This window comes from Dasypus novemcinctus, chromosome 3 (assembly GCF_030445035.2).
Source record: "Dasypus novemcinctus isolate mDasNov1 chromosome 3, mDasNov1.1.hap2, whole genome shotgun sequence".
In the NCBI taxonomy this organism is placed as follows: Eukaryota; Metazoa; Chordata; class Mammalia; order Cingulata; family Dasypodidae; genus Dasypus; species Dasypus novemcinctus.
This window is the reverse complement of record NC_080675.1, coordinates 6828030-6849209: the sequence shown is the minus strand read 5'-3', so window position 1 is coordinate 6849209 and position 21180 is coordinate 6828030. Positions and strand designations below refer to the sequence as shown.

Sequence of the window (21180 nt, the reverse complement as noted above, 5' to 3'; positions counted from 1 at the left end):
TACGATGACAAAGGGACAGCACCCTCATGAGTGGAGGAGACTTAGCTCCCCGCCGGCAGCCCTCATGCGTTGGCCGGACCCCCGGGGGGGAAGCCAGCCCGGCTGGGAGGGGTCCGGGGGGGCCGCACACCCTCCTGTGGCACAGGGGTGCGGTGCCCACCCTGCGGTGACCGTCCAGCAGGACGGCCGGCTCCCGTGGTCCTGACACGCTGCTGCTTCCCAGCTCCTTGGTTAGCCTGATGGAGACGTTCAACGAGAAGGCGGAGCAGCTGGTGGAGATTCTGGAAGCCAAGGCGGACGGACAGACCCCAGTGTCCATGCAGGACATGCTGACCTGCACCGCCATGGACATCCTGGCCAAGGTGACGGGCGGATGAGCAGCTGGCCCTCTCCCCCGCGCTCGCCCTCTGCTCCTTGCTCCTCTCCTCCACGTGCCAGCCGGCCCCTCTCTGTGCCTGGGCCTCCTGCATTTCCTCTCTTAAATGTGCAAAGCACCCAGTGTGAGGGTGGGGGTGCTGGAAGTGGACCCCAAGAGACCCGATGTCAGGTCTGCCTGACCCTGAGCCCAGACCCTGCCTCCCCTGCCCGCCCAGGGCTCTTCGCCCTGGTCTCCCCGGCGGTGGCCCGGGTGACCCCAAACAAAGGCAGACCAGGAACGCTGAAGGCAGGGCCTGAATAACGTTACCCTCGTTATTCAGACAAGTCACTGCCCAGCTGCATGGAGACGTGTAGTTCAGGGGAAATGTCTCTCGTCAAGGAAGGAAGCCAAGGTTTATTGAGTAGCTGCTCTGTGCTACTTAATCCTCACAACATCCGATGGGGTTGGAAACATCCCGGGCCATTGTAAGGCGTCACGGGGACAATGCACGGAGATGCTCAGCCCCGGCCTGGCTCTGCAGCTGCCCAGCGCCGGGCCCCACCCTGGCTCGATCCCCCTGGCATGACCTGGCTTTTCTCTCTCCCCCAGGCAGCTTTTGGGATGGAGACCAGCATGCTGCTGGACGCGCAGCAGCCCCTGCCGCGGGCAGTGAGAGTGATGCTAGAGGGTATCACCGCGTCCCGCAACACCCTGGCCAAGGTACCGCTGCAGCCCCACCGCCATGACCGCCGGAGCTTGCGTTGCCCTCATTTGCTGAAGCTCCTCCTCTAGCGATGATTAGAGTGGGTTTTCAGACCTGGTGTATGTCCAAAGTGACTTAATTCACCCTCTGAATCAATTAGGATTTTGGCATTCATCACCTAGAGTGGAGGCCCCAAATCAAAGTGGCTTCAGTCCATTAGGAGTTCATCTTCCCCTGACCTAAAATGATCCTCACCGCAGGCCATCTGGCCTGGCTTTCATGGCCCCATCAGGTCAGCTGTTCCTGGATTTTTGTCTTTCTGTTCCGCTGTACTCAGCGTGTCACTTCATTGTCATAAGATGGCTGCTGCAGCTCCAGCTACCACCTGCTTGTTCCAGGCATGAAGAAGGAAGAAGGCGGGGAGAGTGGTACCTGAGTTGCTCTCCAGCCAGACGCCCAGGGCCCCCTCCTCTTCCCCGGGACTTCAGCCTCTGAACCTGCAGCCCCTTTGTGCCCCCCAACCTTGCAGCTATGGATTCCTCTTGGGGATCCCTTCTTAATTTTTCAATACTCGAGATTTTTTCAAGAATTTTTTTCCCCGTAATTTTGTGTAGGATGGGGAAGCTGATCTTGGGCTCAGTTGGCCGCCTCGATCTAGTCTCCCTGGCTGCTCTAGCGCTTCTAGAATGTCCTCCCATCCTTCCAACCTCCTGTGGATTTCTCGAGTGGCTCCGGGGCGGGGGGAGAGGGGAGCGCGCCGTGCGCCGGGTCAGCCCCCTCGCGCTGGAACCCTTGTCCAGTTTCTGCCTGGGAGGAGGAAGCAGCTGCGGGAGATCCGGGAGAGCATCCGCCTCCTGCGCCGCGTGGGCAAGGACTGGGTGCAGCGCCGCCGCGAGGCCCTGACGCGGGGGGAGGACGTGCCCGCCGACATCCTCACGCAGATCCTCAAAGGTGCGCCGTCTCCCCGGGGGGCTCCCCGGCCTGGCCACCGACTGCGGCCGTCTCCGTCGGTCTCGGGAGGGCAGGGGCGCCCGGTCATTCTGCGCGGCGGGCAGGGGGGGCGGGGGGTCCGGGGGGGCCCCGGGCGTCGGCTGTCGGGGGACCAAGCGCCTCCTTTGCCTTTCAGCCGAAGAGGGGGCGCAGGACGAAGAGATTCTGCTGGACAACTTTGTCACCTTCTTCATCGCCGGTTCGTAGCTCCGCGGGCGCGGGGACCCGGTGGTGGCATCTCCCGGCGGCCCGAGCGCTCCCCGGTGCTGCTTCAGGTCCGGGGGGCACGGGGCAGCCTGGCCCTTCCTCAGCCCGGGCGGTTCCGAGGCTCTCCCGGAACTGGCGACTGTGGGCCTGGCGAGGCTGGCTCTTGGGGCTCCGGGGGCCGCCACGTGAGTTTGAGGGCCCTCTCCTCAGGATTTCGGGGAGGCCCTCATCAGTCCGACACAAAAAGGTGCGCCAAGCCCCTCCCAGCTCCGTCTTGCGGTCGTTGCCTCGTCGGTTATTTCCTGAGTGCCCCCTCCACCTAGAAAACGCCTCTTCACCCTTCAGGGGCCTCTCCTCAGGGAAGGCTTCCGGGGCGGCCCAGGCCGCAGCAGGCCCTCGGCGGAGCCCGCCGGGGCGCCCGGGCCCCCTTTCCCCGCACGCCTCTCGTGGTGCCACGCTCGTGCGGCTGCGCCGTCGTGAGATGCTGTGCTCGGCGTGAGGCGCTACGTGGTTTCGCTGGCCTGAGGATCCCTGGGGCCTAGTGGACCCCTGACCAGGGCAGACAGGATGGGCAGCAGCCCCCAGTCTAACACGGAGGACGGACGGACAGACGGAGTGAAGCCCGGGAGCCTTGCTGGGCCGGGGCTTCCAGAGGAGGGGGCCCTGGTTTCCCGGGGGTGCTCCAGTCACGGGCCACAAACCGGGGGGGGGGGGGGGCGTCAAACAACAGAGACGCGTCGCCTCCGGTCTGGAGGTCGGACGCTCAAGGTCAAGGTGTGACAGGGCCCCGCCCCCGGCCGCCCTGGTGCTCTGTGGCATCGCGCCTGCGCCTGTCCTTTCCTCGTGCCCTCAGCCTCGCCTTTAGAGACCCTGTTTCCCAACAAGGTCCCATTCACGGGCGGGGTGGGGCGTGAGCGTACATTTGGGGGGGCCTAGTTCACCCCCTGATGCCTGCCTTGCGGGCAAGAGCGCGGGGGAGGCTGAGGAGGTCAGCCAGGCGTGCGGGCGGGCCCTCCAGGCGGGGAGAAGCAGGTGCAGGCGCCCCTGGCGGAACGGCGGGGCTGGGGCGAGACCCGGCGCCGGGGACCCCCCCGGCAGGGACTTGGTGGCCAGGTCCCAGGCGCAGCTCCGGAGAGGCCGGCCCTGTGCCGCCGGGTCCCGCCCCTCCGCCCCTCCAGGGTCTCCTCCATAAAATGGGGGCCTTGGGGTGCGCGCCGGGCTCCCAGCCGGCCTGGATGGTCCCGTGCGGATCCGCTAAGCCCTCCCGCGCTGGCAGCCCACCCCGAGCCCTGCGAGAGACGCCGCAGGGTGTGGCAGGGATGCGGGCGGCTGCACTCTCCCTCTGCTCCCTTGTGAGGAAACTGAGGCCCGAGGCAGAGCACCCCACGGAGGTCACGGTGCAGGCAGGCCCGGGCCACCCTGGCGCTCTCCCACGGGAGCCTGCCCGGGGAGCGGTGGGCTCATCTCCCGGCACATCACATGCTGGCGTGTGCCATCAGGGGTGCAGCAGGGGCTCCCCCCACCCAGGCCCAGCGCTGCCTCCGGGGCCCTTGTCGGGGCCGCGCTGCGGGGAGGGGCTCGGGGCTTCCGGGGCCCCTGGTGGAGCTGCCGTCCTCCTCCTCCTCTCCCACAGGTCACGAGACCTCAGCCAACCACCTGGCATTCACGGTGATGGAGCTGTCGCGCCAGCCCGAGATCGTGGCCAGGTGAGGGGGCTGCCCTGGAGGTTGGCAGAGGGGCTATCGTGGTTCCAGGGGGGCTACCCATCCCCTTCCCACCACGGAGCCGCCTCAAACGCGTCCAGCTTCCCTCACCCCGGGGCCTTTGCACGTGCTGCTTCCTCTTCTGGAAGCTCTCCTGGAGAACGCCGCTTCTCCTCCACCTCCAGAGAAGCCTCTCGGAGCCCTGAGGTTGCCCCTCGCCCCCGTTCCCTCCCTCCCGGCCCCATCCCAGCTCACAGGCGTGTGCTCTTCTGGGACCGTTGGCTCTAAGCCTCTTTCAGCCATGAGACTAGAAGCTCCCGGGGGGGCACACGTGGCTCTTTCCCTCCCCGCCTGTCCCCGGCGCCTGGCCAGAGGCCAACCCTGCAGACCACGTGCTGAGGGAGCGCCAGTCTTCAGCTAGAGGACCGAGGAGGGCACCCCCGGGGAGCTGGCATTCATTCGAGCTGGGCCCCAGGTCCCTAAAGACAAAACGCGTGGAGCCCACTTCCCTCGAGAACCTTCGCCTGGAGCCCTGAGCCCCGTGAAAGCCTGTGGGAAGGACAGGTGTGGCGGCCCTGGGGAGGGCGCCGGGCTTGGGCTGCGCCGTGCGTCATCGGCAGCACGCACGAGCAGCTTGGAAAGGAGGCTGAAGAACGTAGACTAGCATTAGACCTGTGCACTTGACCTTAAAGATCAGAAAAAGCAGGAGGCGAGCAACAGTGACCATTTAAGAACCCACCACGGTGACCCCCCAGCCAGAGGCATTTCCCTAGTAACCACCGATTTCTTTGTTCACCATCGTTTTGTCTGTGCTCCCATGACTCTGGGTGTTCTTTGCCATCTGATGCCTGGCTGGCTTTATTCACAGGGTATTTTATCACATCACCCACGTCATTGTAACGCCTTCCCAAATTCACGTTCAATGCTGTGTATTATTTTCACCAGTGCTTGTCCTAAAGTTTACTTACCCAGCATCCTTGTACCTTGTGCTGTGGTTTCCAGCTGTGGCTGCTGTAAGGCCGCAGTGGGAATGCACTGGCCTTGCTCTCTGGTGTGCTTCATTTCTTTTTTTTTCAACAATTTTATTTCTTCCTCACCTTCCCTGCCCTTTTGCACTTGCTGTGTCTGTTCGTTGTGTGTTCATTTTCTTTTTGGAGGCACCAGAACTGAACCCAGGACCTCCCATGTGGGAAGGAGGTGCCTAATTGCTTGAGCCACCTCTGCTCCCTGCTTTGTTGTTTGAGTTTCTCATTGTTTTCCTCCTTGTGTCTCTTTGTTGCATCATCTTTTTGCGTCAGCTTGCAGTGCCAGCCCGTCACATCAGTTCGCTGTCTTGCTTTAGGAGGCACTGGGAACCAAACCTGGGACCTCCCATGTGGTAGGCGGGAGCTCAATTGTTGGAATTGTCTCTGCTTCCCAGGTGTTTTATTTCTTACAACAGATTCCAAGTGGCAAACACAACATGGAGGGTGAATGTTTTCAGGCCCCTGGAACATATTTCCAAAATGCTTGGGCACTTTGTTTTGGAAGTGGCAGGTGCTGGATGCATTTGACAATCGGGCAGGGCAGTGTTTGCAAATGGGAATCTCCATACCTCATCCTTCATGCTTCCTTCCACCCCCACCCCTTTAAAAACATTGATTGTGGTAGCATATACATAATGTGCAATTTCCCAATTTAACCATTTTAAAGTGTTCCATTCAGCGGTATTAGTTGCATTCACCATCTTGTCCTGCGAGCACCGCTGTCCGTCACCAGAACTTTTTCATCACCCCAATCAGAACCCCTGGACCCACTAGGCAGAAGCCCCTGTCCCCGCCCCTGTACCTGGGAACCTCTGATCTACTTTCTGTCTCTATGAATTTGCTTATTCTAGATATTTCCAAAAAGTAGAATCGGTCAATACGTGTCCTTTTGTGTCTGGCTTATTTCACTTGGCATAATGTCTTTTTCTTTTTATTAGGGAAAAAAAGTTGCAGGTTACTAGAAAAAGCATGTGGGAAGTACAGAATCCTCATAAACCACCCCCCTCCATATTCACGCCTCGCATTCGTGTGGCACATCGTTAGAGTTCTGTTTGTGTTGTAGTCATTGTTGTTGTTTTTTAAATATAAACATACGTCCAACCTGAAGTTTCCCCTTTTAACCACATTTTCGTCTATAATTCAGTGCTCTTCATCACGTTCTCACTGTTGTGCTCACGGCACCACCACACGTTACCAACACCTTTCCATCGCCCCAAATAGGAAGTCTGTACAGTTTGAGCCTTAACTCCCCGTTTCCCGCTCCTACCTCGGCCCCTGGAAACCCGGATTCTAGTTTCTGACTCTATGAATTTGCTTATTCTAATTACTTCATATCTGTGTGACCATATAAGGTCTATCTTTTTGTGTCTGGCTCATTTCACTCAGCATGATGTCTTCAGGTTCATCCGTTTTGTCTGCTGTATCAGAACGTCATTCCTTTTCACCGCTGACTAGTATTCCGTTGCATGTATCTACCACATTTTGTTTACCCAGGCATTGGCGATGGACACATGGATTGTTTCTGCCCTTTTGTGGACATGAACATTGACGTGCAAATATCGGTTTGAGTCCCTGCGTTCACTTTTGGGAGTGTGTACCTAGGATGGAATTGCTGGGCCAAATGGCAATTCTGTGTTTCTCTTCTTGAGGAGCAGTTGACTGTGTTTGACCGTGGCTGCCCATTTTACCTCCACCAGCACTGCACAGGGCTGCCGGTTTCTCTGCCTCCTCACTAAGACTTTCTATTTTTCTTTTAGATAATAATTGCCCTTCAAATGTGTATGAAACAGCATCTCATTGTGGTTTTGATCTGCATTTCCCTAACGGCCAGTGAGACTGAGCACCTTTTCAGGTGCTGATCGGCCATTTGTGTCTCTTCTTTGGAGAAATGTCCATTCCAGTCCTTTGCCCATTTTTAAATTGGGTTGGATTTTTGTTTTTGAGTTGTAGGAGGTCTTTATGTACTCGGGATAATAAACTCTTATCAGATATACGAGTTGCAGCTATTTTCTCCCATTCTGACATCCCCCGTTCTTAAAACCGACGTGGGGCCGCCCTCTTGGAGACTCACCTTCCGCGTCTTCACCCACAGGCTCCAGGCTGAGGTGGACGAGGTCATCGGGGCTAAGCGGCAGCTCGACTGCGAGGACCTGGGGAGACTGCAGTACCTCTCCCAGGTGGGGCACAGGGGAGAAGCTTCTGGGCAGGGGGCGGGGCCTCCTCCAGCTGCGGCTGTGGCCTTCCGGTATCCTTCAGCACGGCCGTGCTCACACTTTGCCGCACGCGGCAAGCACCTGGGGAATGTAAAGATTCCCGGGTCCCAGGTTACCTCCACGTCCACGACAGCAAAGCCGCGGGGGGCTGGACCTGGGGGCGGCCGGTGAAGGATCCCCAGGGGGCCCAGTCCGGCAGCGGGATGCGGAAACCAGCCCTTCAGTCAAGGCCGGGGTGCATTTACCGGCGAGGCCTGGTTTCCACAAGCCATAAGCCCACCCCAGGGAGCCAGGCTCAGCCTGCCCAGGGAGCCAGGCTCAGCCAACCCCTCTCTATGCCAGTCCAGCTCTGCTGGAGGCATGGCTTGGTTCCTCTGTGGCTCTCTGGGGTGGCAGGAGCCCTGGCTCAGAGGGAGGCCTGGGTCCCCATCCCAGCTTGGCCACTGTGGCCTTGCACAACGACCTTTTCCTCCTGGGCCTCAGTATCCCCATTTGTCTTAAGAGGGGTTGGGCAGGTAGGTGAAGTCCTGGGGTGGGTCCGGGGGCACATGCGGCCCTGTGAACGGGAGCGGGGGGCCCGGGCACACCCCTCGACTGCCTGGCTTGCTGCCTGCCCCCCACGGCTGTTGCAGGTCCTCAAAGAGTCACTGCGGCTGTACCCCCCTGCGTGGGGCACCTTCCGCCGACTGGAAGAGGAGACCTTGATTGATGGGGTCAGAGTCCCCGGCAACACCCCGCTCCTGGTGCGTGGGCCCCCTGGGGACCCCTGGGGTGGCCGGCCCACCAGCCCCCAGCCTGGCTGATTTGGGGGTCTGTCCGTTGACGTTGGGGAGGCCCGTGGCGCAGGGCTGGACGGGCTGCCGTGCACCTTGTCGTCTGAGCCACAGCCCCCCGAGGCCTTTTCCTCTGACTCCCCACCCCATCCTGTGTAAGTTTACGGGGATCATTCTGGAAGGGAGGGGCCTCATGGACAGCCAAGGACACTGAGGCTCTGAGAGATGCAGGCACCGCCCTGGGGTCACACAGCCAGCGAAGGGCAGACACGGGGTGTGCCCGATTTCACATCTGACCTGCCTCTGTCCTAGATCCTCTCCGCAGCCACCCCCAGGGCTGCCCTCCTCCCACCGCGCTCTTTAAATGCGCCTGCTTACGTACTCGTCCGCTTGTTCACGCATTCTTCCACTCAGGCGTGCCCTCATTCATAATGAGCCCCCCTACGCCCATCCCACCCCCCAGCTCTAGTATAGCCAAGTCCAGGTGCATCCCGCCCCGTCCCCCTGCCTCCCCCCACGAGGAGTCGCCGCCCTACCCTGAGTTTGCCATTCCCTTGCCTTTTCTTTTTAGCTTTCTCACACATGTGTGTTGCCACAATAACGTGCTCTGGGACTGGCTTTTTGACTCAGCGTGACGCTGGCCAGGGTTTACACGTGGCGCGTGTCCCCAACTCCCACTGCTGCGCAGCGGCCTCCCGGGCCGCTCTTGCACCAGCCCTCACCCACTCGGGGGTCCCGGGCGTTGGAGAGGGCTCCGTGAACACTGGTGCTGCCGGGAGCGAGCCTGTCCGTGCGTCCCGGTGCACGTTGCAGACCCGGGCGTAAACCAGGAGGCGGGTGGCGGGCTCGTGAGGCGGGCCCATGTCAGCGTTACAGACCACACTGCTTCCAAAGGCGCCGTGCCGGGGCAGGGGCCCGCCAGCTGCGCAGGAGGCGGCCGGCCGCTCATCATCCTCCACACTCGGTGTGGCCAGAGGTCTTGGCGATGAAATCAGTGCAACACCGTATCTGTGTCTTGATTTGCCTGTCCCTGATGGCTGGTGACGCGGAGTGTGGCTTCACATCCTTGTGCTCATCTGTGGGGTGTCCGTTCATCCCCCCGCCCCCTTGGGTTATTTATCTTTTCTTATTGATAGTCAGGGCTTTAGAAAAATTCATGAGTTCATCCTTTGTCAGCTCTATTTGCTGCAAATGTCTTCTCCAAGCCAAAGATTTGTGGCTTGTCTTTGTTAAGGTGTATTTTATTTTATTTTTTATATCAATGTTACAAGTTATTCCATTAACACAAGATAAGTACAATAACAATAAATCGGCTTTGGTCCCTGGTCACACTCCCCCCTTATTTTCCTTCATCCCTCAGTCTTGAGGGATTGCGATGATGCCTGCTCTGATTGCTTCAAGCTCAGAGGGGCCGTAGATATTATCTGGCAGAGGAAAGAATGTTCTGCTTGTAGGTGAAGATACTCCTTGGTTTCGGGATGGGACCTGTCCGTCGTCATAGTTTCGTAGGTCGTCCAGGGCAAGCCCAAAGAACTGGAGAGTTGGAGTTGCCTGCATGCTCAGCCAGCATATGAACAATCTGAAGATTTAAGTCTCTGAGAAATACATTTAACAGGTACATTGAAAATAATAGGTTCATTAAAAGGAGTAGAAGAACCATCACTAGTGGATTTATAAATGAGGATAACTATGTTATATCGGGGAAATAGATTTTCATATATTTCCAAATAGGGCCCACTGAGGAAGTGTTGATTTCATGAGGCTATGTACCTTGCCTGCGGTATCCAGACGTCCTCAGCGCCCTCAGGAGCACTTTTATTTGAGTCGTTGGTAATGGTGGCAGTTTGTGAAATCTGCCTTGGCCCTGCATAAGCATACTTCTAGAATGACTTCCCAACGCACTTTGAAATCCCTTAGCCATAAAAACTCTGTTTTATTTAATATTTCCCCCTTTTGTTTTATTTAATATTTCCCAAATGCATCCCTGATTAGACTTGGTAATAGTCCCTAAGTGCCAGGGAGGCTCACCTCCAGGAGACATGTCCCACATCAGAGGGAAGGTAGTGAGTTTACTTGCAGAATTTGGCTTAGAGAGAGGCCACATTTGAGTAACAAGGAGGCTTTCAGGAGGTCACTCTTAGGCATTAATTATAGCTAGGCTTAGTTTCATCTTTACAGGAATAAGGTTCCTAAGTGCAAACATTAAGATTAAGGGCTTGGTATATTGACCTATTTTCTTCTATCAGGCAAGGCTTATATATTCCAGAGATTTTCACCATCTTATTTGAGGAAGTAGCAGGACTTCCCCAGGATGGAAGTTAGCTCCTGTGTGCGCTTCTACCCAGAAAACATACCTATGACAACAAGAATACATTCCTATCCCATAGAAGTATGCTTTAGTGCGTTTCCCCCATATACCACCCCACTATCAACACCTGGTACCAGTGACATACCTTTGTTATAGCTCCTGAAAGAACTTTCTTAATATTTGTATTATTAACCACAATCCTTGGTCACCCCAGAATTAACTGTGTTATAGAGTCCCCCGTTTTATCCTCTAGCTTTCTTTCTAGCAACATGTACAACCCCAAACGTCCCTTTCCAACCACATTCACACGTGCAGTTCAGCTTCAATTTCACTCACGTTGCTGCGCCACCATCACCCCCACCCATTTCCAAACGTTGCAGTCAACCTAATTATGAACTCTGCACAGAAAAGTATTGGCTCACCATTCTCTACTCACCTTCCGTTTCCTGGGAACCCATCTTCCAGACTCTACCTCCATGAATCTGCTCATCATACTTCATTCATATCGGTGAGATCCTTCTCACTGATTTGTCCTTCTGCACCTGACTTATTTCACTCTACATAATGTCTTCAAGAATCATCCATGTTGTCGCATGCATCAGTACTTTGTTCCTTCTTGTAACTGAATAGTATTCCATCGTATGGATGTACCACATCTTGTTTATCCACTCATCTGTTGACTGGCAGTTGGGTTGCTTCCATCTTTTGGCAATAGTGAATAGTGCCACTGTGAGCATGGGTGTGCATATATCTGTTCATGTCCCTGCTTTCATTTCTTCTGGGTTTATACTTAGTAGCAGGATTGCTGAATCATATGACAATTCTATACTCAGCTTCCTGAGGAACCGCAAACTGTCTGCCACAGTGGCTGCGCCATTCTGCATTCCCACCTGCAGTGAATGAGTGTTCCCATTTCTCCACATCTTCTCCAGCACTTGTATTTATATTTCCTGGTTGTTTTTTTTTTTTTTATCAGCCAGTTTAGTAAGTACGAAATGATATTTCATTGTAGTTTTGATTTGCATTTCCCTAATAGCGAATGATGTTGAGCATCTTTTCATGTGCTCTTAGCCATTTGTATTTTCTTTTTGGAAAAGTGTCCAAATCATTTGCCCATTTTTAAATTGGGTTGTTTGTCTTTTTTTATTGAATTGTAGGATTTCTTTATATATGCTGGATATTAAATGCTTATTGAATATGTAGTTTCCAAATATTTTCTCCCATTGAATAGGCTGCCTTTTCACTTTCTTTTTTTTAAAGATTTATTTATTTTCTCCCCTTCCCCTCCCCCCTCCCTGCTGTTTTCACTGTCTGTGTTGTCTTCTCTTCTCATTTTCTTTCCTCTAGGATTCACCAGGATTCCATCCTAGAGACCTCTGATGTGGAGAGAGTTTCCCTGTCAATTGCACCACCTCCTTGTCTCTGCTGCAGTTCACTTTGACTCTCCCTTTGTCTCTCTTTTTGGATGCATCATCATCTTGCTGCGTGAGTCACTTGCGCAGGCACTGGCCCACCACACAGGCACTCGCTCAGGCACTGGCTCCCACGCAGGCGCTCATGCGGGCACTGGGCTCCCACGCAGGCACTCATGCGGGCACTTGGCTCGCTGCACAGGCACTCTTCTTTTTAAACAGGAGGTCCCAGGGATCAGACCTGGGTCCTTCCATATGGTGGGCAGAAGCTCTATCACCTGAGCCACATCCACTTCCCTCTCTTTTTTTAAAATATATTTTTAATTTATTTTTAAAAGATATTTAGATTACATAAAATGTTACATTAAAAAATATAAGGGATTCCCATATGCCCCACTCCCCACACCTCCCACTTTTCCCACATTAATAACTTCTTTCATTAGTGTGGTCCATTCATTGCAATTGATGAACACATTTTGGAGCATTGCCACTAAGCATGGATTGTAGTTTACATTGTAGTTTACACTGTCTCCCACTCAATTCTGTAGGTTATGGCAGGATATATAATGGCCTGTATCTGTCATTGCAATGTCATTCAGGACAATTCCAAGTCCTGGAAATGCCCCCATATTACACCTCTTCTTCCCCTTTCCCTGCCCTCAGCAACTCCCGTGGCCACCATCTCCACATCAATGATACAATTTCTTCCATTGCTAGAATCACAGGAAGTCTATAGTGGAATACCAGTAAGTCCACTCTAGTCCATGTCTTATTCTCCAATCCTGAGGATTCTGGGATGGTGATACCCACTCCACCTCTAATTGAGAGGGGGCCTTTTCATTTTCTTAACAAACTCCTTTGAAGCACAGAAGTTTTTAATTTCGAGGCAGTCCCAGTTTTTCTTTCATTGCTCATGCTTTGGGTATAAAGTTTATGAAACTATTGCCTGCCAGAAGATCTCATAGATGTTTCCCTACATTATCTTCTAGGAGTTTTTATGGTCTTTGAGCCATCTCAAGTTAATTTTTGAATAGGATGAGAGATATGAATCTTCTTTCATTCTCTTGGATATGGATATCCAGTTCTCCCAACACCATTTGCTAAAGAAACTATTCCGTCCCAGTCGAGTGGACTTAGTGACCTTTTCAAATATTGCCTGTAGATGTGCGGGTCTGTTTCTGACCTGTTTGGTTCCATTGGTCAATATGTCTATCCTTGTGTCAATACCATGAAATTTGGACCACTATAGCTTTGATTTAAAGTTAGGTAGTGTGCGTCCTCCAACTTCGTTCTTCTTTTTTGAAATGATTTTGGAAATTTGGGGCTCCTTATCCTTCAAAATATATTTAGTAATTGGCTTTTCTATTTTTGAAAAAAAAAAAAGGCTGATGGAGCAGATGTGGCTCAAGTGTGGCTCCTGCCTCCCACTTGGTGGGGGTGGGGGGTCCCAGGTTTGGTTCCCAGTGTCTCCTGAAAAAACAAAAACATACAAAAGCAAAACAAATGAAAAAACCAACTCTGGGAAGCCAGTATGTCTCAGTGGTTGCACTCCAGCTTCCCACATATGAGGTCCTGGGTTTAATGCCCAGCCCTCAGTACCTGGAAAAAAAAAGGTTGATGGAATTTTTGTTGGGGTTGCATTGAATCTGTAAATCAATTTGGGCAGAATTGGCATCATAATAATATTTAGTCTTCCAGTCCATGAACACAGAACGTCCTTCCATTTATTTACACCTGCTTCGATTCCTTTTTTATTTATTTATTTATTTTAATTTCTCCCTCCCCTGGCGTTGTCTGCTCTCTGTGTCCATTTGCATTCTTCTGTGTCTGCTTGTCTTTTCTTTAGGCAGCACTGGGAACTGATCCTGGGACCTACCAGAGTAGAAGAGAAGCTCAATGACTTGCACCACCTGAGCTCCCTGGTCTGCGGTGTCTTTTATTGTCTCTCCTCTGTGTCTCTTTTTGTTGCATCATCTTGCTGCGCCAGCTCTCCTGCATGGGCCTGCACTCTGCATGGGTCAGCTTGCCTTCACCAGAGGCCCTGGGAAACGAAACCTGGACCTCCCATATGATAAATGGGAACCAATCGCTTGAGCGACATCTGCTTCCCTGCTTTGATTTCTTTTAACAATGTTGTGTTGTTTTCTGTGTACATGTCCTTTATATCCTTAGTTACATTTATTCCTAGATATTTGATTCTTTTAGTTACTATTGTAAATGGAATTTTTTTCTTGATTTCCTCATCAGATTGCCCATTCCTAGTGTATAGAAACTCTTCTGATTTTTGCATGTTGATCTTATATCCTGCCACTTTGCAAAATTTGCTTATTAGCTCTAGTAGCTTTGTTGTAGATTTTTCAGGACTTAATATATATATGATCATGTTGTCTGCAAGAAGTGGAAGTTTTACTTTTCCTTTCCAATTAGGATGCCTTTTATTTCTTTTTCTTGCCTAACTGCTCTAGCAAGAAATTGTAACACAATGTTGAATAAAAGTAGTGACAGTGGCATCCCTGTCCTGTTCCAGATCTTAGAGGGAGAGCTTTTAGCCTTTCACCATTGAATAAGAAGTTAGCTGGGTTTTTGTTTTGTTTTATTTAAATATATGCCCTTTATCTTGTTGAGGAAGTTTCCTTCTATTCCTGTCTTTCATACTGTTTTATCAAGAAAGAGTGCTGAATTTTGTCGAATGCCTTTTCTGCGTCGACAGAGATGATCATGTAATTTTTCTCCTTCAGTCTGTTAATGTGGTGTATTACATGAACTATCCTTGCATACCTTGGCTAAAACCCACTCGATCTGGTGTTTAATTCATTTAATGTGTGGCCGAATCCTAGTTACAAGTATTTTGTTGAGGATTTTTGCATCTAAGTTCTTTAGAGAGATCAGTCTTTTCTTGTAGTATCTTTATGTAACTTTCGTATTAGGGTGATGTTGGCTTCATAGAGTGAATTAGGTAATGTTTCCTCCTTTTCAATTTCTGGAAGAGTTTGAGCAGGATTAGTTCTTTTCAGAATGATTGGTAGAACTCATCTGCAAAGCCATCTGGTCCTGGGCTTTTCTTAGTTGGGAGGTTTTTCTTTTTTTGCTTTTTTAAAAAGATTTATTTTATTTATTTCTCTCCCCTTCCTCATGTTGTCTGCTCTCTCTGTCCATTCGCTGTGTATTCTTCTGTGTCCACTTGCATTCTTGTCATGCGGTACTGGGAAACTGTGTTGCTCTTTTGGTTATGTCATCTTGCTGCATCAGCTCTCCTTGTGTGCAGCACCACTCCTGGGCGGGCTGCACTTTTTTCACATGGGGAGGCTCTCCTTGAGGGGCACATTCCTTGTGCGTGGGGCTCCCCTATGTAGGGGCCACCCCTGCATGGCATGGTGCTCCTTGCACATGGTAGCACATCATGTGGGCCAGTTCACCACACGGGTCAGGAGGCCCTGGGTATCGAACCCTGGACCCTCCATATGGTAGGCGGATGCTCTATCAGTTGAGCCACAACTGCTACCCTGTTGGGAGGTTTTTGATGACTGATTCCATCTCATTACTTGTAGTTCATCTGTTGAGGTCTTCTATTTCTTCTTTTGTCAGTGTGGGCTGTTCATATATTTCTAGAAATTCATCTGTTTCAACTAAGTTATCCAATTTTTTTGACATATAATTTTTCATAGTATCCTCTTATGATAGTTTTTATTCCTGTGGATTCAGTGGCGATGTCCCTCTCTTGTTTCTGATTTTATTTTATTTATTCTCTTTTTTCATTGCTAGTCTAGCCAAGGGTTTGTCAATTGAATTAATCTTCTAAAAATTCCAGCTTTGGGTTTTGTTAATTTTATTTTTTTATTCTCAATTTCATTCAATTCCACTCTACTCTTTGTTATTTATTTCTTTCTGCTTGCTTTAGGATTCATTTGCTGTTCTTTCTCCAGGTGTGTAGTTAGGTCTTTGATTTTAGCTCTTTCTTCTTTTTTAATGTAGACATTGAGGGCTATAAATTTCCCTCTCAGCACTGTCTTCACTGCATCTTTAAGTTTTTTTTTTTAGAGATTTATTTTATTTATTCATTCCCCTCCTGCCCATTGCCACTTGTGCTTGACTGTTTGCTCTCTGTGTCCATTCACTGTGCACTCTTCCATGTCTGCTTGTCTCTCTTTGTTGCATCATCTTGTTGCATCATCTTGCAGCTCTCTGCAGGGCAGGGTCATCAGCATGGGTTGTCAGCTCTCCACAGCGCAGGCTGTCAGCTCTCTGTGACACAGGCCAGCTTGCCTTCACCAGGAGGCCCCGGGAATCAAACCCAGGGCCTCCCATTTGGTAGATGGGAGCCCAGTTGCTTGAGCCACATCCACTTCCCCTTACGTTTTCATATGTTATGTTCTCATTTTCATTCACTTTGAGATATTTCTCTTGCAATGTCTTCCTTGGTCCACTGATTAAGATTGTGCTGTTTAACTTCCATGTATCTGTGAATTTTCCAGTTCTCTGCCCATTATTGAGTTCCAGCTTTGTTCTGTTGTGGTCAGGGAAAGTGCTTTGGATAATTTCAGTCTTTTTAAATTCAGTGAGGCTTGTTCTCTCACCTAACATGTGGTCTATCCTGGAGAATGATCCATGAGTGCTTGAGAAGAATGTACATCCTGCTGTTTGTGGTGCAGTGTTCTCTATATGTCTGTTTGGTCTAGTTCCTTTAACGTATTATTCAAGATCTCTGCTTCTCTATTGATCCTCTATCAAGATGTTTTATCTATTGCTGAAAGTGGTGTGTTTGAGTTTCCCCACTATGACTGTATAAGTGTCTATTTCTCCCCTCAGTTTTGCCATATGTGCCTTATGTATTTTGGGGCCCCCAGTTAGATGCATAAATATTTACAATGATTCTTTCTTGGTAGACTGTCCCTTTTATTAATATACGGTGTCCTTTGCCTCTTACAACAGTATTGTGGGTTTTTAAAAAGATTTATTTTATTTATCCCTCCTCCCCTCCCCCTCCCCATTGTTTGAGGTATGTGTCTGCTTGTCTTCTCTTTAGGAGACACCGGGAACTGAACCCAGGACCTCCTATGTGGAAGAGAGGGGCTCAATCACTTGAGTCACCTCAGCTCCTCTTACAATAGTTTTTCATTTAAAGTCTATTTTGTTTGATATTGGTATAGCTACTCCAACTCTTTTTGGGTTCCTGCTTGCATGGAAAATCATTTTCCAACCTTCACTTGCAACATATTTGTGTCCTTGGGTCTAAGGTGAGTCTCTTGGAGACAGCATATAGATGGATCATATTTTCATCCATTGTACCAATCTGTGTCTCTTACTTGGGGATTTTCATCTGGTAACGTTCAGTGTTATTGTAAAGGCAGTACTTATTACAACCATTTAATCTTTAGGCTTATATATGTCATATCTTATTTTTTGATTCTCTTTTTATCCTTTTAGTTATTCTTTCTAATAGTCTTCCTTTTGACACTCTTCTCCAAATCTCTCTCCTGTCTTTTCCTTTTAACCTGAAGAACTCTCTTTAGTATTTTTTGAAGGGCAGGACTCTTATTGATGAATTCTCTCAATTTCTGTTTATCTGTGAATAGTTTAATCTCTCCCTAATTTTTGAAGGATAATTTTGCTGGATACAAAATTCTTGGCTGGCAGTTTTTCTCTTTCAGCACCTTACCTATGTAAAACCACTGCCTCTCACTCCATGGTTTCAGATGAGAAATCAGCACTTCCTCTTACTGAGCTTCTCTTATATGTGCTGTGTCTCTTCTCTTGCTGCTGCTTTCAGGATTCCCTCTTTATCTTTCACATTTGACAATCTGATTAGTATGTGTTTCTGAGTAGAACTGTTAGGATTTATTCTGTTTGGAGTACACTGTGCTTCCTGGACATGTACATCCATATCCCTCATAAGAGTTGGGAATTTTTCAGCCTTTGTTTCCTCAAACACCCCGTTAGGTGTTTTTGAGGGTCTGATCTGAAGTTCTTAATTTTTTATTGGTTAGTTATTTTGCATTGTCTTATTTCAGAAATCCTTATCATGAGGTCCAAAGGATATCACTTAAATTTTCTTCTATAAATTTACATCTTTCTTTTGAAAGTTCTTTTCTTGTCTCCCAAGAATTGATTTTGGGTACAGCGTGAGGTTAGTATTTGCTTTTTTTTTTTTTTTAAACATGTGGGTAACCATATGTTTCTAGCCCATTTGTTGGGGAGCCCCTCCTTTCCCAGGGCTCAGCCATGCCTCCTCCACACACACCAAAGTGTCATCTGCGTGGCTCCTTACACCGCTGCACTGATCTTCTGGTTTGTGATCCTGTACCAATGCCACTTTGCCTCGATGGCCATCTCCTTAGGATGCCCTTCCCTGCGGCAGAGGAGGTCAGCAGGCGACTCTGCACCCACTGGTACCACCACGTGGGCTTTGAGTGGAAAGACCCAGGCCCCATTCCCAGCCCTGCTCCTGGTTCGCTGAGTCATTCCCTGGACCTCAGTTTATTCTTGTAAGGAGGGGATGATGGTACCTCCATCCCAGCTAATGGAGAAGAATTGATACTCTACTATATTTCACATACCTGGCAAAAATCCCTGGCACCTGGTTGGATCGACTTCACTCTACCCCCCACCACCTCTTATGCCCCCACTCCCTGTTCAGAGCTCAGCTCCAGATCCTCCCCCCACCCCACCCCCAGCTGCCCTGGACTCTCAGCACAGAGAACCAGGGATGGAGTGGGCTCAGATCGATGATACATACAAGGGTGGAGGAAGAGACAGAGGCCAGCACCCAGGGCCCAAAATATGGAAGAGTGTTACTTCTTCAAGGCCAGATGCATGGACCTTGGAGCCCGGGGCCCAGAGTCTTAGCCCCATCAGGAGGCACCATGGCTGCAGGAGAAAGGCTGGCGGGGGCCTGCAGCTCTCCCACCCCATGCCCACTGAAGTGAGCCTTGCTTGAACAACAGCTTTCAGGGACCTAGAGGAGGATGGCCTCATGGAGTCAGCCCTGGGTTTGCACACCAGTTTGGCCACTACTTGCCAGATGACTTTAGGCAGTCACCGAATCTCTGAGCCTCAGTTTCCTCACCGGAAAAAAGGGGCAATCGCAGCTCTCCTACCCGCCGCACCAAGCACGGGTGGTGTAGGTCTCCCAGCCGGCAGCCTCGTCCTGGGCCACCCCCTTTCTTCCTCTTAGAGATTTCCAGGGGCCAGTGGAATCCCACCCTTGCCCAGATGGGTGGGTGGAACACAGTGGGGGCGGGGCAGCTACTCTGGTCCTTGTCACCCCAGTGGGAGGGGAAGGCAGGCCGGGCCCACTGTTGGAAGCAGACACAAGCGGATCCTTTGCCCGGCAGTTCAGCACCTACGTCATGGGGCGGATGGACACGTACTTTGAGGACCCGCTGACTTTCAACCCTGACCGCTTCAGCCCAGGGGCACCCAAGTAAGTCCCTCCTTGAGCTGCCCACGAATGGAGGCCTGGAGGAGATGGACCCCCACAACCGAGCCACTGCTCCCACTTAGCCTTCCCAGGCCCCCGTTTCGTTGGGGAGGAAATCCCAGACCAGCGCTCGGGCCGCAAGGGGTACTGCTGGGACCCGAGCCCAGCCCAGCTGGTGCCAGCCGGGGCTCGGCCAGCACCCTGTGCAACTCCCCTCCCGTGACGCTCCCACCCGCGGGCCGGGAGACGGATGACTCCGAGCAGCAGTGATGGCGAGAGGGGGCGGGGACAGCCCGCCGGGCACACACCCAGGCTCGGCCCAGAACCAGATGCAGGAGGAGCCGAGGGGCCAGTGGCCCACCGCCCTGGGCGAGGGTCTCCGCCTCTCGGAGCCTGGGCCCCTTCATCTGCGAAGCCGGCATGAGGTCCTTCCAGAAGGACCAGCCGGAGGGCCCAGCAAGGCCGCAGCTCCGGGGCGGCTGATGTTTCCGGTGACCCCAGGGAGGGATGGTTTTGCCATTTTCAGGGTCCCCAGGGGTGGGGTGGGGTGGGGACACACCTGCCTCGGACGGTCAGCTGTGCAGGGACGCCCTGGGGCCGCCGACCTCTGACCCCCGCCTCCCCACAGGCCTCGGTTCACCTACTTCCCCTTCTCCCTGGGCCCCCGCTCCTGCATCGGCCAGCAGTTCGCTCAGGTAGGAGGGCCCGGGCGGGCGGGCTCCCCGGGGCGGCGCGGGGCGCCAGGCCGGGCTGCCCTGACCCCGGCGCCCGCTGCCGCCGCCGCGCAGATGGAGGTGAAGGTGGTGATGGCCAAGCTGTTGCAGCGCCTCGAGTTCCGGCTGGTGCCCGGGCAGCGCTACGGGCTGCAGGAGCAGGCCACGCTCAAGCCGCTGGACCCCGTGCTGTGCACCCTGCGGCCCCCGCGGCCGGCCCCCGGCGCCCCCGCCGCCGCCCTGCTGACGCCCCCCGCCCGCCTCCTGCGGGGCGCCCTCCGCGCCCACCGCCCGCCCCACCCGCGCCCTTCCTGGCCGCTCTCTCTGCCGAGACCCCCTAACCCTCGCTCACCCCCTCGAGCCCTCTTCAGGTGTCACCTCCTCCAGGAAGCCCTCCCCACCCCCACCACCCCCGTCGGAGCCAGGGGCCCCTCGTCCGTGTTCCCTTGGTCACCTGTGCTACCTCTAACACCACACTGACCACACTGTATCGTGAGTGTCCGTGGACGGACCACCCGCCCTGCAGGCTGTGAGAGCCTCGGGTCCCCGCGTGATTCTCTTCTGAGTCTCCTGTGCCCGCCAGGGGCCGGGCACAGAGGCCACGCTCAATAAATGTGTCGACTGCATGAATGAATGGCCGGACCGCGGCACCCCACTCTGGCCTCAGTTTGCTCACCTGTAAAATGGGGGCAGGGCCGAGGCCGGTGCCTCTCAGGGTGGGCACAGCTCCGGGCGCCGCCATCCCACAGAGGCCCTGGAAATGCCCACCAGGCAACGCCAGCTTGGAAGGGCCCCCGCCTTGGCCGGAGCCTGTCCCCCTGTGAAACGTGACGGCAGACCCCCAGGGCGGGATGCCAGGAGAGACAGATTGGGAGAGCCGCGGTTTGAGAGAGAGTCAGGGGCGCCGGCTCCCCAGGTGGCCTCGCCAGTCCAGAGCCCTCGGGCCCTCCGGGGGCAGCTTCCAGGCCCGCTGGCACCCACCCGCCCGCCGGCAGAATCGCTGCCCTACCTGCCGTCCCCATGGCCCATGGAGGCCGACTGGGCCAGGCCTTACTGAGGCTGTGATCCTCGTGGGGGCCCCCCAGGGTCTGGCGGGGGACCAAGGGCAGTGACCAGTGGGCCGTGTCTTCTGGGCCCATCCAAGGGCGGGCGCCTGCCCCAGCTTCTCCTTCAGCACTTCATGCCGAGGACACAAGGCGCCCTGCCCCCACCTCCGCCCGGGGCTCGAGCCTCCTCCCCTGAAGGGCCCCTTCTCCACCCCAGGGAGGCAGGGGTGCCGTGTCATTCAGGACTGCCGCCATCCTGAGGGACAGTCCCATAGGGCAGACGAGGACACCGAGGCGCAGGGGAGGAAGTGG

At 53.0% G+C, this 21180-nt stretch overlaps 1 protein-coding gene across 1 annotated transcript in view; it reads left to right on the top strand.

Annotated features, from left to right (window-relative positions):
* The window catches only part of CYP46A1 (cytochrome P450 family 46 subfamily A member 1), a 38609-nt gene extending 18505 nt beyond the window's left edge, over window positions 1-20104 (top strand). The window contains 11 exon segments of the mRNA XM_058291807.2: window positions 224-362; window positions 968-1078; window positions 1862-2012; window positions 2188-2250; window positions 3892-3964; window positions 7079-7163; window positions 7832-7942; window positions 19024-19112; window positions 19738-19804; window positions 19898-20026; window positions 20028-20104. Of these exon segments, the coding sequence (XP_058147790.1) occupies window positions 224-362; window positions 968-1078; window positions 1862-2012; window positions 2188-2250; window positions 3892-3964; window positions 7079-7163; window positions 7832-7942; window positions 19024-19112; window positions 19738-19804; window positions 19898-20026; window positions 20028-20069 (1060 nt within the window). The 3' untranslated portion in view covers window positions 20070-20104.
* Window positions 20105-21180: the final 1076 nt, after the last annotated feature.